This window comes from Chamaea fasciata, unplaced genomic scaffold, assembly GCF_029207755.1.
Source record: "Chamaea fasciata isolate MVZ Bird 193981 ecotype frontalis unplaced genomic scaffold, bChaFas1.0.hap1 SCAF_27, whole genome shotgun sequence".
Classification (NCBI taxonomy): domain Eukaryota; kingdom Metazoa; phylum Chordata; class Aves; order Passeriformes; family Sylviidae; genus Chamaea; species Chamaea fasciata.
In genome coordinates this window covers 1,411,754-1,426,139 of record NW_027094112.1, presented here as the reverse complement: position 1 = coordinate 1,426,139, position 14,386 = coordinate 1,411,754, and the positions used below count along the sequence as shown (strand labels likewise).

The 14,386-nt window shown below is 65.6% G+C and overlaps 1 protein-coding gene across 1 annotated transcript; it reads right to left on the bottom strand.

Annotated features, from left to right (window-relative positions):
* Positions 1-2,203: 2,203 nt before the first annotated feature.
* C1QL1 (complement C1q like 1) lies at positions 2,204-8,451 on the bottom strand. The gene is made up of 2 exons (XM_066205258.1): positions 7,693-8,451; positions 2,204-2,911 (listed from the first exon to the last, which is right to left on the bottom strand). The coding sequence occupies exons 1-2, from the start codon at positions 8,251-8,253 to the stop codon at positions 2,732-2,734; spliced, it is 741 nt and encodes a 246-aa protein (XP_066061355.1). The 5' UTR covers positions 8,254-8,451; the 3' UTR covers positions 2,204-2,731.
* Between the last annotated feature and the right edge of the window lie 5,935 nt (positions 8,452-14,386).

The window sequence follows — 14,386 nt, the reverse complement described above, 5'->3', positions numbered from 1 at the left end:
CGAGTATACTAGAAGGAATGCCCCATTAAAATCAGGGGAGGAATTCCTGCTGAGGAATCTCTGGAGCTGCTGCTGTGAAGGGGCTTCAGTCCCAGCAGTGCCAATCTGGAGGGGTAGGAGTGTGACTGTTGGAGGGGCTCTGCGATGAACGGCCAGAAAGTTTCCTGAACAACTGCTGACCCATATGGGACCCCAGCCCACCTTCCTTCTCCAAACATCCAACTGCTGATGCTGGATGGGTTCACCTGCCATCCTTGCAGCAGGGAGGAAACAAAGGGAGAGTGCTAAAATTTCCTGAGCAGATTGACATCAGTTCTAAAAGGAGGTTTCAATGCTCCACTGTGCAGCATTCCGGTGCAGTTGCTGCAGTGGTTCGAGTACGGGGCCGGGCTGTGCCTGCACCTGCTGTGGGTCCGGGGAGCAGGGTCTGAGCCGGGCTCGGCGGGGACAGAGTGAGCCCAGAGTTCTTTAGGCATTTTGGAGGATGCAGTGGGAAACTGTTTACAATCCTGAGCTGTATCTTGTGCTGGCCACTGTGTTTAGTGCATGGTGATTCCTTTTTGAGGCATTTCCATGACAGGATCTCCTGTGCAGCTCCCAGGCTGCCCGCGGTGCCCGGCCGGGCCGCGCCGCTGGGCACAAACCCCCGTGGAAAGAGCTGTTCCCTCGGGAATGCTGGTGGTGCTCACGGAGCCTCCTCGGGAAGGGGATCCAGGGCGATCTGCAGGGAGAGGCGCCTCGGCTCCAAACCGCTCCTGTAACTATTCACGCCATAGTGGTAACACTGTCCCCTTTGTGCCCGCTCAGCCCCTCACGACCTGACTCCCTCTTTAAGCCACGGCCTCCTCACTGTGCCTGCACCTCCTAAGGGGGTCCAAAACCCCGCGCACAGGGCACTGCACCCACTTCGTGCCCTCCAGACCCCGACCCCGACCCCGACCCCGACCCCGACCCCGACCCCGACCCCGACCCCGACCCCGACCCCGACCCCGACCCCGACCCCGACCCCGACCCCGACCCCGACCCCGCTCACTCCGCTCCAGGCGGGTTCCCGCCGCTGCGCCGCCTTTAAATTGCCCGCGAGGACCCGCCCTGCTCCCTGATTGGCCCCGCACCGCCTTCCGGCTCCCATTGGCTGCGTCCCGCCCAGTGCCTCATGGGGGCTGTAGTCCTTAGCCCTGCGCGGTGCGCCATGGGAGCTGCGGTCTCGCCGCCGGCTGCGCCCCCTGCCGGCGGCTCCTGGGGCAGCAGCAGCAGCTCAGAGCCCCGGCCAGCGGCGGGGCTTGGGAGGTCCCGGGGGGTCCCGGGGGTCCCGAGGGGGCTTGGAAGGGTCTGGAGGGTTCCGGAGGGTCCGGGAGGGTCCCCGGGCGGGGCTTCAGCCGCACCGTTATGGGGACCTTCTGCTTGGGGCTGCGATCCAGCCCGGCCCCGCCGCCGCCCCCAGCTGGGATCGGTGCTGGGGAACAGCGCTGGGACCCGCCGAGCCTTGGGACACACACAGAGCTGGGAGAGGGAGCACACCTGGAACAAACACACACCTGGAACACACACACACCTGGAACTAATACACCTGGAATACACACACATACCTGGAACACACACACCCGTGACACAGACACACACACACACCTGAGGGACACACACCCCTGGGACACAGACACACACCTAGGGACACACACACACACATCTGGGGACATGAACACTCATTATTGGAGGGACACACACACACACCTAGGACACGCACATACAGCCAGGAGGACACCCAGCCCCATCCTGTCCCCTAGGCTACTCCTTGTCCCCAGGGCTCCCATCCTCTGATCCCACCACAGCCACCCTGCAGGCGGCTGCTGGCCCCGGGCACCCGCTGTCACCTCTAACTGGACCGCGTCCTGCCCGTGCCGAGGCAGCGCTGACGGGCGCGTGTGCCCGAGGGTCCCATGGCTCTGTATGGCCTGACCGTGTCCCTCCCCTCACAGTGGCAATGCTGTGTCACTCAGGGGACACCCCCTCATGGGGCCACCTGTGCTATGGGGACAGGGACATGGGCCATGGTAATGGTGGCACCCCAAGTGGCCCCACTGAAGGCGGCAGAGGGACAAGGAGCGTCTCGTGGCCGGGCTGATTTGATAAACCAAGCGGGGTCGGGGTGGGGGGTGGTGGTGGCAGGAAGACCCCGTCCCCAGGGTGGGGGACACTGGGGACACACACAGCAGACAGGGAGAGATCACAGCTCTGCTTTACCATGTTGTCACCCCGGCGGGGGGCGGGGAGGGCAGGACGGCGGCTCCCCCCGCCCCAGCGCAGCCCCCCGGCCCGGGGCCGCGCGGACACTGCGCATCTGTACAGCCGGACCGCCCCGAGACCCCCGGCACGGCCCCGGGGCGGGCAGAGAGCAGGGGCGGGACAAGGGGGCACAGCCGGGGACGGGGGTGCCGTGGGGCAGCGCGGGGGGCACCCCCAGCCTCTTGCCACCCCCGACCCTCTGCAGCCCCGAGCCCTCAACTGGCAGCCTTGGTGTGAGCTCACGGGAGAAGGGGCTTCTGGGCACGGAAGGCAGCCGGGAGCGCGGGGAGCGGGGGACCCGTGGGCCGGACCGCGGCGGGGATGCCGTGGGGCTGGGCAGGAGCGAGGGGAGCTGGGTGGCAGCAGGGAACCAAACCACGGCACAGGGATGCCGTGGGGCTGGGGGGTCACTGCGGGGGATGCCGGGGGCGGTGCCGCGGCTCCGGGCTCAGTCCGAGTAGATGATGAAGCCGGAGAAGGTGCTGTACTTGTTGTTGTTGCCGCCGTGGGCTTTGCCCCCGTCCAGCTTGATGAAGACCTCGTCCCCCGCGTCCAGGTGCAGGATGACGCTGTTGCTGGCGTAGTCGTAGTTCTGGTCGGCGTCCTGCGCGATGGCGCTGGCCCGGACCTGCCCAGGGGACACCGCGGGAGCGGCTCAGGGCGCGCCTCCGCCCGCGGATCCCACGGGACACGCCGGCTCCCGCCTCGCACACATCAGATCCACCCGTCCGGTGCAGCGTGGGGTGCCCTGGGTCCCCCACCGTGGGTGAGCGGGGCCCGGGTGGAGTCGGCTCTTTTGAGCACCGCCCAGAGCCTCTCCCTGCCCCGGCGGGCACAGACATGGGACCACGGCTCTGGGATTGGACGGGGCACCATGGCACAGACATGCGGCTGCGGGTCTGGCAGATGCAGGACTACAGCCCAGACCCAGGAGCCCATTCTGACACAGGACCACAGCTCTGACACGGAAGCCCAAATCCAGGTTTGGATACAGGACCGTGGGGCAGACATGGGGCCACGGCTCCAACAAGGGACCACAGCTCCACAGTCAGACATGGCACTACAGCTCTCACACGGGACCCGACTCCGGATTTGGGTGCAGGACCCCAGCTCAGACACAGGACCCCGTCTCTGGGTTTGGATGCAGCACCACGCCTGGGACACAGGACCCCATCTCCCAGCCCCACTGAACCCAGCGCATCCCGCAGCGCTTCCAGGGAGCTGCACAGGGACTGTGAGCATGTTCAGCGAGGGCTGAACTCAAACCCCCCGTCATACGGACCCGCACCCACTGCGGGGAGGGATGCTCCCCCCATAAAGGTTTCCTGGGTGCCGGCAGAGCCAGAGGAGCCGTCACCGCCTGGAGAAGCGGTTCCGTGGCTGGAGCCCGCTGCCGCTGCAGAATTCTTTGGGTAATCAAATCTCCGCCGGCGCCTCGCGGGGAGATCGCGACGCTGGGTGACAGTGACAAGGCGGCTGGTGAAATCCCAAGTGAAATGCAGAAGCGCTGAGCCGGGAAGAGGTGCCGCTAATTACAACCGACGAGAATCGGCTCTTAATTGGCTCGCGCGGGGCGGGCAGGCACCAGCGAGCGGCTGCGGTGTCCCGGAGCGGTGGGAGAAGGACGGCTGCCCCCTGTGCAGTCCTGTCCTTTGCCCCCAGGACAGGAGTCCCAGGGAAGCACTCCTCCCCAGCTGCACGTCCCCAAGCCCACCGGCAGCCTGCGATGCTGGGGTCAGATGCTGTTAACTCTGGAATCTACTGACGGCCAGGCTGGTGATCCCAGAGGACTTGCTCGCGCCCACGCAGCCGCGTCCCTCATGCCACCAGCAACACTCACCCTGCTAAAAGTCACCCTGTGTCTATCCTGCCACCGCGAGGGTCCCCGTTCCCGGTGGGGGACCCTGAATCCCAGTCAATCACAGCGCCCCAATCTCCAGGGGACGCTGCCTCTCCTGGGGTTTTGCTGAGGAAGAGGAGTGAGGGAAGAAGCCGTGAGGAAGGAGAGCCAGGAAAAGGCATTTGGCGCCGGGCTCCCACCATCGTCCCCCCGCCGCCACAGCTGGAGCTGCCCGGTGCCATCCGTCTTCCCTCGTTAGGGAGCCGCCTCGTCACCGCGCGCCCGCCAGCCCTCGCTAACCAGGGAAGATAAATGGCAGCGCTGGGCCCGGGCTGAGCCGCTCCCGGCACCGCAGTGGCACAGGAGGGGGGGCTGCCACCACGGCCCGCCGCCATGGCCTCAGCCCCTTGTCCTGTTCTATGCCTCAGTTTCCCCACGGCACAGGTGGGAGCCGTGGGGGTGGCATGGCCCCAGCCCGGAGTCTGCTGCAGCCGCTCTTCCTGACCCCAGTGACAATGCTGGAGGTGCCCCCGGTGCTGGGGACACTCTGGAGTGGTCCCCAAGGTGGCTGCACCCAAGAGCTCTCAGGAGGACAAGGGACAGTGCGGTGCTGCCATGTGCGGTGACACCTGGGACCTCGGGGACAACACGTGCCCCAGGTACCGCCATGGCCCAGCACCCCCGAGGCGTGGCAGCAGCTGCCTCTCGAAACCCCCAAACGCGGTGGCAGGACCTCCTCGGGACCCTCGGGCACAGCTCTGGGTGCCCTCCCAGCACCCCTGAGCGCAGCCGTGGGTGCCCCCCAGGACCCTTTGGTGCACCAGCAAATGCCCCCCCACCCCCAGACAGGGCAGTGGGTGCCCCCAGGACCCCCCGGCAGGTCCTTGTGTACCCTTGGGGACTGTCCCCAACAGTCCCCTGGGGCTATGACCCTCCCTGAGCTGCGGATGTCCCTCCTACAGCATGGGGACCCCAAAACCACCCGCCCTGTCTGTCTGTCTGTCTGTCCGTCCGTCCGTCCATCAATCAATCAATCTGTTCCTCCGTCCGTCCACCGTCCACTATTCCCCTCCCGCTGCCCTCGCCTCCACTACGGGCTAATACAAATAATAATTAATGCTAATTAACCACCAGCAGCAGCTCCCCTGGCTCTCATTAACTTCAGCCCCGACCCAACGGTGATGAGTGGCCCCCAAAGGAGCAGCACCCAGGGGACTTTGGGGGGGTCAGAGGGGCCCCCCAAGTTCTGACTCGCTCTGAAGATGCCAGGATCGACCTTCATCTGCTGGGAACCCCACACCATGCCAAGGACGGGGGATTTTTGGCAGCAACCCCCTAAATAACCCCACTTTTAATTATTTGGGACATTGGGGGGGGGATCTTCTTTATAGATATCGATGCGGCGATGCCTTGTTAGTAATTAACAAGCAGTTAATTAAGTTGCATCACCCGCCTGAGTGCGGCTCCTCCTGAAAAGGGGCTCCATAGCTTCTGGAAATTCATCCAGGAATGTTGATGCCCCGCAGAGCTGGGGGGGCAGGATGGTTTGGGGTGGTCCCCAAAAATATTTTGGGGGGGGCAAAATGGTTGAGGTGAGTTTTTGGGGTGCTCAGTCCGGAGTTACACGGATGCTGCTTGGGAGAAAGAGCCAGAAGTGTCAAGCGGCGCCGGAACCCCCAAAAATTTAGGGCTGGAGGGCGGGGGAGGACAAAAACAATCCAAATAAAAGGAAATTTGAACTGTTTGGACGAAGAAAAGCTGCCGAGCGGCTCCTGCTGTGCTCCCGCTGGGAAGGGCTCGGAGCCGAGGGGTGAAGCGCGGTGGCCGTGCCAAGGCTCCCGCTCCCTGCCCCACACCCCGGCTTTTTCTGGGGTGATAACTCAGTTTTGCGTTAATTCGGGGTCCTGCATTCGGGGACAAGGATGCACCGCGGGTTGTGGTGCCGGAGGAAACGATGGGAAGCGGGAGCAGAGTGGATGGATCCCGCGGGAATGCCGGCTGCGGTGACATCCAGGGGAATTGAACTCGGATGACATCGCGGGGGTCACCAGCCACATCTTGTCCCTCGAGTCGTGGCCGGGAGTGGGACATGGCGTGGAAAAGGGGCACCCGAAAAGCGTGTGGGTGGTGAGGCTGTCCTGGCATAGGGGGTTCCAGCGGGATGGGGTCGGGGGATGTGGGAGCGGGGAGGGGGGAGGATGGAGCCACCCTCGGGGTGTGTGGCCCCCGCGGTGTCCCCACGCAGCCCGTCCCTCCTGAGCCAGCAGCAGCAGCAGAGCCGGCTCCGGGTTGGGGGTGCAGCCCCCCAAGCGGGGCAGGCACTGCCCCCGTCGAAGCTACCGCGGACACTGTCCCTGTCCCCCAGGGACCTCAGCGGGGACAATGGCATGGCCGGGGGGGACACCACGGGGACGCTGTGGGGGTGCCCCAAGGCACCACAAGGAACATCTACGTGGCCAAGGAAAGAGCTGAGGGAACCCCTGGGGACACGTCAGGGTGGATGGTGACTGTCCCCAGCACCGGGAGAGGGACAGGGCACACAGGGCAGCATCTGGGAATGGGAGGAGGAAGAAGAGGATGGGACACCCAGGGGTGCACCCGGAGCCCTGAACGGTCCCTGGGAGGAGAGGGCACCCCAGGCGTGCTCCTTCAGGGCGGGGAGCAGGATGGAGCACCCCGGGGCCGCATCCAGAGCCCGTCATTGCCACTGGGAGAAGGATGTAGCATCCTGGGGGAGCATCTCCAGCACTGAGGGAAAGGATGGGGCACGCTGAGGATGCAGTTCCAGAGATTGGAGCAGGACAGAACCCCCCGGGGGTGCACTCAGAGTCCATCATGTCATTGCGAGAATAGGGCACCCTGGGGTTACACCTGCTTGCCCAGGAGAAGGATGTGGCACCCTGGAAACGCACCCAAATCCCATCATTATCACAGAAAGAGGGACAGAGCATCCTGGGGGTACATCCCTGGGGATAGGAAAAGGACAGGGCATTGCGGGGGTGCACACAGAGCCCATCTTCACCACTGGGAGGAGGATAAAGCCCCCCTGGGGTGCTTGTCAGCACCTAGGAAAAGGATGGACCCAGAGCCCATCATTGCTACTGGGAGAAGGATGTGACAACCTGGGGATGCATCTCTGGGGCTGGGAAAAGGATGGGGCCTCTGGGGAAACACCCAGAGCCCATCATCAGCACTGGGAGAAGGATGTGGCACCCTGGGGGTGCATCCCTGGGGCCATGAGAAGGATGGAGCACCCAGGGAGTGCATCTCTGGGGCCGGGAAAAGGACGGGGCCACTGGGGAAGCACCCGCAGTCCATCATCAGCACAAAGAGGATGTGGCAACCTGGAGGTGCATTCCTGGGGCCAGGAGAAGGAGGGTGGCTCCATCCTTCCCCCTCCCCGCTCCCACATCCCCCCGACCCCATCCCGCTGGAACACCCCGAGGGCGCATCGCTGAGGCCAGGAAAAGGACGGGGCACCCCGAGGAAGCACGCACAGCCCTTCTCCCGTGCTTGGGGACAGCAGAGCTCCGCTTCCCGCAGAGGGAGCCGGGATGGGCAGCCCTTACCTGCCCGTTCTTGCAGAGGTCGGCCCACATGCTGGTGCCGTCGCCGCCGCGCATGAGGACGTGGTAGGTGAAGAAGTAGGTGCCGGGGATGGCGCAGGTGAACTTGCCCGAGGCGGCGTCGTAGCTGTTGCCCAGGTTGGTGACCACGTCGTCGAACTTGAGGACCTCGTAGCCCTCGTGGGGGTTCTTGAGGCCGGCGTAGAAGGCGACCCGCGGCACCGTGCTGTAGGTGGCCGCGCTCACCGCGCCCGTAGCCCCCGGTCCCGGTAATCCCGGGGGTCCCGGTCTTCCTGCTTCACCCCGCGCCCCCACCGGCCCCGGCGGTCCCGGTTCTCCAGGTGGTCCCGGTGGTCCCGGTTTCCCCGGTCTCCCCGGTTTGCCTTGGGGACCTTGCACCAGGGTGGAGGGCGGCGGGAGGGGGCCGCGTTCGGCCGGTTGCGGGGGGGCGGCGGGGCCGTAGGGCTCGCAGACCATCCGGCAGGTGCCCAGCATCTCGTACCGGCCGTCGGTACCGGCGGAGCTCACCAGCACCGGGATGAGCACCACCAGCACCAAAACCATCACCACCCCCGCCGCGGCCGCCAGCAAAGTTTTCCGGCCCAGGCTGAGCCGCCGCCCGGCCGGGGCGCGCTGGCGCCCGGGGGAGGGAATGGTGCCGGCGGGGGGGAGCAGGGCGGCGGCGGCGGCGGCGGCGGGGGGGCTCGGGCTGGCGGCGGCGGCTCCGCTGCGCTCCGCTGGCTCCGGTGCGCCCCGCGCCGCACGGGCCACGCCCACCCCGCCGAGACACGCCCACCTCCCGACGGACACGCCCTCTGACCACGCCCACCAACCCTGGACACGCCTCCGTCGATGTTAACCACGCCCACTAGAGCGTCCCCGCCCCGCCCACCCGCGAGGCCCCCTCTCCGAGGGAGGGAAACTGAGGCAGGGGGGTGGGACCGGCCCCGGCTGCCCCACTGACCCCGCTCCTCCAAGCGCGCGGGATCCCGCGGTGACTCCGGCCCCGCCTGGTCACCCCAGCCACGCCCTGTCCCCACGCCAGACCCCGAGCACTCCGAGCGTCCCCGTGGAGCTGGGGACACCCCTGGAACCCGTCACCTGTGTCCCCGCAGAAGAACACCCACGGGGGATGGTCTCCAGGGCCAGCCCCTACTCCCTGCCTCAGTTTCCCCTCCCACGAGCGACCACACTTTGGGACAGTGTGACAGGAGACACCCACTGACCAAGCGTCCATCGCGGTCAGCCGTGGGTCCGTGGGATGGGATGTCACTGCTGGTGGCAAAGGCCACCGTGACAACGGGGCACCCGCAGGTGCCACCGCGGGCACGGCCGCGCTACTCGAAAGAGCCGTCCCCGGGGGCTGAGCACCGGCGGGCTCATGACATGGGGACACGCGGCTGCGCCCGCTCCGTCGCCTGCCATCTCCATCAGCCTCGGCGGGGACAGCGGGACGCGATGGCAAGTGACAGGCGCCGCCAGCGCCGGGGGTGAGCGAAGGACGCGGGGACGGGGGAGGGGGACACGGACACACAGGCACAGAGTGGCCCGCGGCCGCTCCCAGTGCCGCCCGCCACAGCGGTTCAGTGGCCCCGGGTGACAACACCGAGGTGGTATCCACCTCGGTGGCACCTGTGAGGTCCCCAGGGTCATCATTCCCCCTGCCCCCAAAAAAGACCCTGGGGGTGCATCCCCTCGTCCCCCTCACGCCTGTGCAATGGCCCCAAACCCCAGGGGACACACGGGGGACAAGCCCCACCCCCGCCCCAAAAGAGGGGGGACCAAGGGGCCGTTTGACAGTCATCGATCGCCCCCGCATGTCCCCCGGCTCACGCAGAGGCTTTAATCAGCGAGCAGAAATCAATTAGCTGCCTTTAAGGAGGCAATTATTCCTGGGGGCTTTACATGGCTGGGGAGGGGGAGAGTATTTTGGGGTGGGGGTGCTGCCAGCACCATATCCCCCCTCAAAGTTGTCACCATTATGTCACCAGCTGTTTCCCTGGTTCTTTTCTCCATCATTTTTGTCGCCCCCCCGTTCCTCGTTATCTTTCTGTTTTAACAAGCGCCTAAAAATACGCCTGGCGAGGTCACGGGCTGTGTGAGTCACCATCAATGCAGGGATGGGGTGACCCGGGTGGGCAGGGGGCTTTGCGTGGGGACGGGGTGGCCATGGCGGGGACACAGAGGGAGGACAGGCCCATGCTGGTGGCATCAGGGCACTCATCTCACCTGGAGGGTCAGGGGACATCCCTGGTCCTGGTTACTGCATCCTCGTGGTGGGGACTCAGCTCCAGGTCCCCTTGTTGCTACAGGACATTGTGCCCCCTTGGCATAGCCACCACACCAGGACACTACACTACTCTGTCCCCATGGCAAGGCCACCACCCTTGGCCACCATGTCCCCATGCTGTGACCCTACAGCCAGGAGAGAGCCAGGACAGCCTCAACACTGCCGTAGGACAGCAGCACTGTATGGGAGGGTACAACACGCCAGGTGACACTGGCTGCAGCCCCTGAGATGTTCTCTGGCCCTGTCCCCAAGCCCTACATGGGGAGAGAGTGCAGTGCAGCCCCTCAAACCAGCTGTGTCCACCTGGGCATGGATCAGCAAAGCTCCAAAGGGCCACGTTTGGGAGTGCAGGAGTTGGGAAAGGGACAAAGGTGGCAGCAGCAGTGGCTGCTGTGGTTGTGGTGGTTTTGATGGCAGCGATGGCAGCAGCAATTCTAGTGACAGCAGTGGTAGTGGTGGCGGCAATGGCTGTTGCAGTGGTGACAACAGCGGCCGTCACCGCTGGTGTGGTTGCAGTGGTGGCTGCAGTGATGGTGGTGGCAGTAGCAGCTGTGGTGGTTGCAGTGGTTGCAGGGCTGTGGTGGCAGCAGTGGCTGCAGTTGCTGTGGTGGCAGCAGTGGCTGCAGGTGTTGCAGCAGTGGCTGCGGTGGTTGTGGTGACAGCAGTGGCAGCGGTGGCTGCGGCGGTGGCTGCGGCTCCGCTCGACGCCCGCCGCTCCTCTGCAAAGGTTAAGCAAACAGCAGCTCCCGCAGAATCGATGCCGGCCGAGCCCTCGGCTGTTTGCTTTGGCAGCGCGGTGCGGGGGCGGGTGGGCCGTGCTGGGGACGCCGGCAGCGGGGAGGGGGACAATCAATGCTCCAGGGGCGCAGGTTTGGCCGGGGGGTGGCTGTGCCCCCAAACCTCCTCCTCGCCGTGGAGTTCATGGAGTAGGATTTGGGGAAGGGAGAGGGTGGCCAGGCCAGGGCACGGGGCTCGTGCGGCTGGCACTGTGCCGTGCCTCAGTTTCCCCTCCTGGCAGTGTGACAGACGCTGCCCATAGGACCACTCTTGGTCAGGGGGCAGGGACATTGTGCCCCCCACACCTGCCACCTGGCCCTGCAGCCGTGCCTCAGCCCAGGAATGGTTCAGCTGGAATTAAAACAGAGCTGGACACAACCAGTGAGCCCAATGTCAGCCCATGACGACAAGCCTGGGGAGGGAGTGGCTGTTTGCAGGCTGCCCGAGGAGTTTGGATGCTGTCCCCCAAATTCCAGCTGTGTCCTCAGGATATGCTCTAGAAGGGGCCATGGGAGGGGGACATTCAACTGTGGGCAGGGAGGGCCAACTGTCTGGTGGCCTAGAAGGACAACTGGATGGCTGGTTGGTGAGCCGGGGCGGGGGGGGTGGCCAAGTGGCTCACTGGCACTGAGCGGGCTGGTTGGACACCGCGCCCGTTGGCTGAGGCTGGGCTGGCTGCTGGTGGGTTGGTTGCCTGGCTGGGTCATTGACTAGATGGCTGGTTGGCTGCCTGGCCAGTAGACCACCAGTCAGGTTGCCTGTCCAGCTGTCTGTCTGCTTGTGTGGCCAGCTGAGCAGTTGGCTGTGGTCAGCCAGTTGACCCAGAGACTGGCTAGCTGGCCAGGTCAGCCCTGGCCCCGGGGCCAGCCACATCCTGGCATGTCCCAACCCAACACCAGGCATGTCCCTTGCCCAGCGCGGGGAGCGCGGCCGCAGGCAGGGGGAGGGCAAGGTGTGGGTGGCACATCCGCCGTCCCTGTCCCCGTCACGCTGCCTCTCATTACGGACACGGCGGGGCCCGTCACCCTCCCACAGCGCGGCAATTAAGGGCTGCCAACACTGGCAGTTAATTAGCGCCAGCGGTGAGTGCTGGGAGGCGACGGCCGCATGGCTGGCGGAGGGGACGGGCCCGGGGACGTGTCCCCCAGGGGGACATGGGGTGGGAGTAGCCGGGATTTGGGCTGCTGGGACCAGCTGTGCGGTCGCGGGGGTGCCCCACGGCCGGTGGGGACGGGGTGTGACACGGAGGAGGTCCGCAGTGACAAGTGGGTGCCAGCGATGGCATGTGCAAGGGGTGGCACTGGGGATTGTCCTGCACGGTGACGGTGTGTGGCACCCCAGGTTGTGCAGTGACGGTGACAGTGGGTGACACCCCGTGGGCCAGGCAGTGACAGTGACACTGGGTGATGCACTGTGGGCCGGCAGTGACGGTGACAGTGGGTGACACCCCGTGGGCCACGCAGTGACATAGCGTTGTGTGACAGCCCCAGCACCAGGCACTGACGGTGACTCTGTGTGACAATCCACGGGAGCTGCAGTGACACTGCGTGGCACCCGGCGGCCCCACAGTGACAGTGACACCCTGTGCACTGCGCGGTGACAGTGACACCATGTGACACTCCGGGGAGCAACAGTGAAGCTGTGCAACACCGCAGGGCTGTGCAGCAGCTCCGTGTGACACGAGTGGGGCTGTGCAGCCATGGTGACACTGTGTGACACCCCAGGGAGGTGTGCAGTGACAGTGACACCTGTGACAACAGATGCCATGCAGTGATTCTGGTGTCACCCGTGCCGTGTAGTGACACCACACTCGGGTTCCCCGGCCTGTTCCCCCTTACAGGTATTGAGGCGCTCACTCAGTTCACACCTGGGGACATGTCCCATGGGGGACATCACCCTGTACCTGCACCCTCGTGGGGGGACAGCTGTCCCCACCCCTGCCCCAGCGGGTGTCCCACGGTGGGTGCTCCAAGGAGGGGGCTCCAGGAATGGGGTACACCAGGGAAGGGGTGCTCTGAGGAAGGGGCTCCCCCGAGGAGGGGGTGCACTGTGCAGGGAGGACACTGCGGAGGGGGTGCTCCGGGGATGGAGCTCCAAGAAAGGGAGGTTTCAGGAATGGGGTGCCCTGGGGAAGGGGATGCTCTGAGGAAGGGGTACAACGGAGAGGGGGTGCACTGGGGAAGGAAGTGCTCCAGGTAGAGCTGCTCCGGTTGGTGAGGGGGTGCAGGAGCAGGGGGTGCAGCAGGAGGAGTGTCTGTCTGTCACGAGCCCCCGCCAGCCGCAGCAGAATCGATCCGGCCGCCAATTTGCACAGTCAAATATTTGGCTTCGCGGCGCGGGGCCGGCTCTGCTCCAGCCGCCCCGGTGCGCGCGGGCCCGCGGTGACGGTGGCGGCTGCTCCGCGATCGATGGCGGGACGTGCGGCGAGCGGGCCCGGGGCTGTGCCGGGGCTGCGGCCGTGGTGCAGCACCCACGATCCTGCATCAGCACCCACAGGAGCCCAGTCCGGGGACAGCACCTGTGCCACGAGCGGAGGGGCTCAGACAGGGTGTCCTCCATGGCCACTGATCGCCGATAGCACCCAGCCCAGGAGCTGAGCCATCTGCCACCGGCAGGGGATGGCTGAGGCTCGGCCACTGCCACGGCCACAGGTGGCCACAGGCTTGTCTCCGAGGGGGTTTGGCTGGGGCGTGGTATGGGCGGGAGCGGGACCGGTGGCGCTGAGGCAATCCTAGGGCAGCTCCCACGGATGGGCACCACACCGCTCCTATGGACACAACTCCATAGCCAGGCTCCAGTCCTTCCCCAGTGGGTGCCAATGCCTGGGCTCAGCCCCCAGCTCAGCCCAGGGCCCCCACACCAGGCTCTCCCGGCCATGCCAGCGCCGTGGGCAGCCCTGTGCCTCACCATGCCCCTAGATCCACTCACTTCCTCGGCCCCGCTAAACTCGTTAGCGGCGGGCGAACGTCAGCCGGGCGGGAGCGAAGCGCCAAATGCGATTACGGCCCCGTCTCCCTCCTTCCATCCCCGGCCCCATTTATCGCGGAGGCGGGCGGGAAGGAGGCGGAACTGGCGCTTATCTCGGCCGAGAAATCCCGCTCCGGCCCTGATTTATGGCTGCCTGCGAGGGATTCCAGCGGCACTGCGCAATTACGGAGCATTTAGAGCACGGAGGGGTCAGCGCTCGAGTACGGCTCCCCCAGCACGGCTGGAAGAGTCGGGTAGCCAGGTGGGTGCTCCAGCTCAGGGATGCTCCTCGGGCTGCACAGGGACCACCAGGTCTCTCCAGGTGCGTGACCTGCGGGTGCACACTGGGGCTCAGGGGAGAACGGGAGTGGAAGAGTGCCTGGCCCCAAAAAGGGGCACGTGCCGGCTGGGGACATGCTGGGAAGGTGCCTGTGCCTAAAGGATGGAACAGGGGACAGGAAGGACACTGCCTCACAGGACCAAGCCCAGGCAGGAGGGTGGTAGCACCCACCTTTCTCAAAGTGTGGGGACAAGCAGTAGCAGTGGGGGCAGTGGTACCCCAGAGGGAACGTGCTGGCCACAGAGAACCACAGCAGGTGTGGGATCACATCCTGGCAAGCCAGACCCACCCCATGGGGTGCCCAGAGCCAACACTGAGCCACG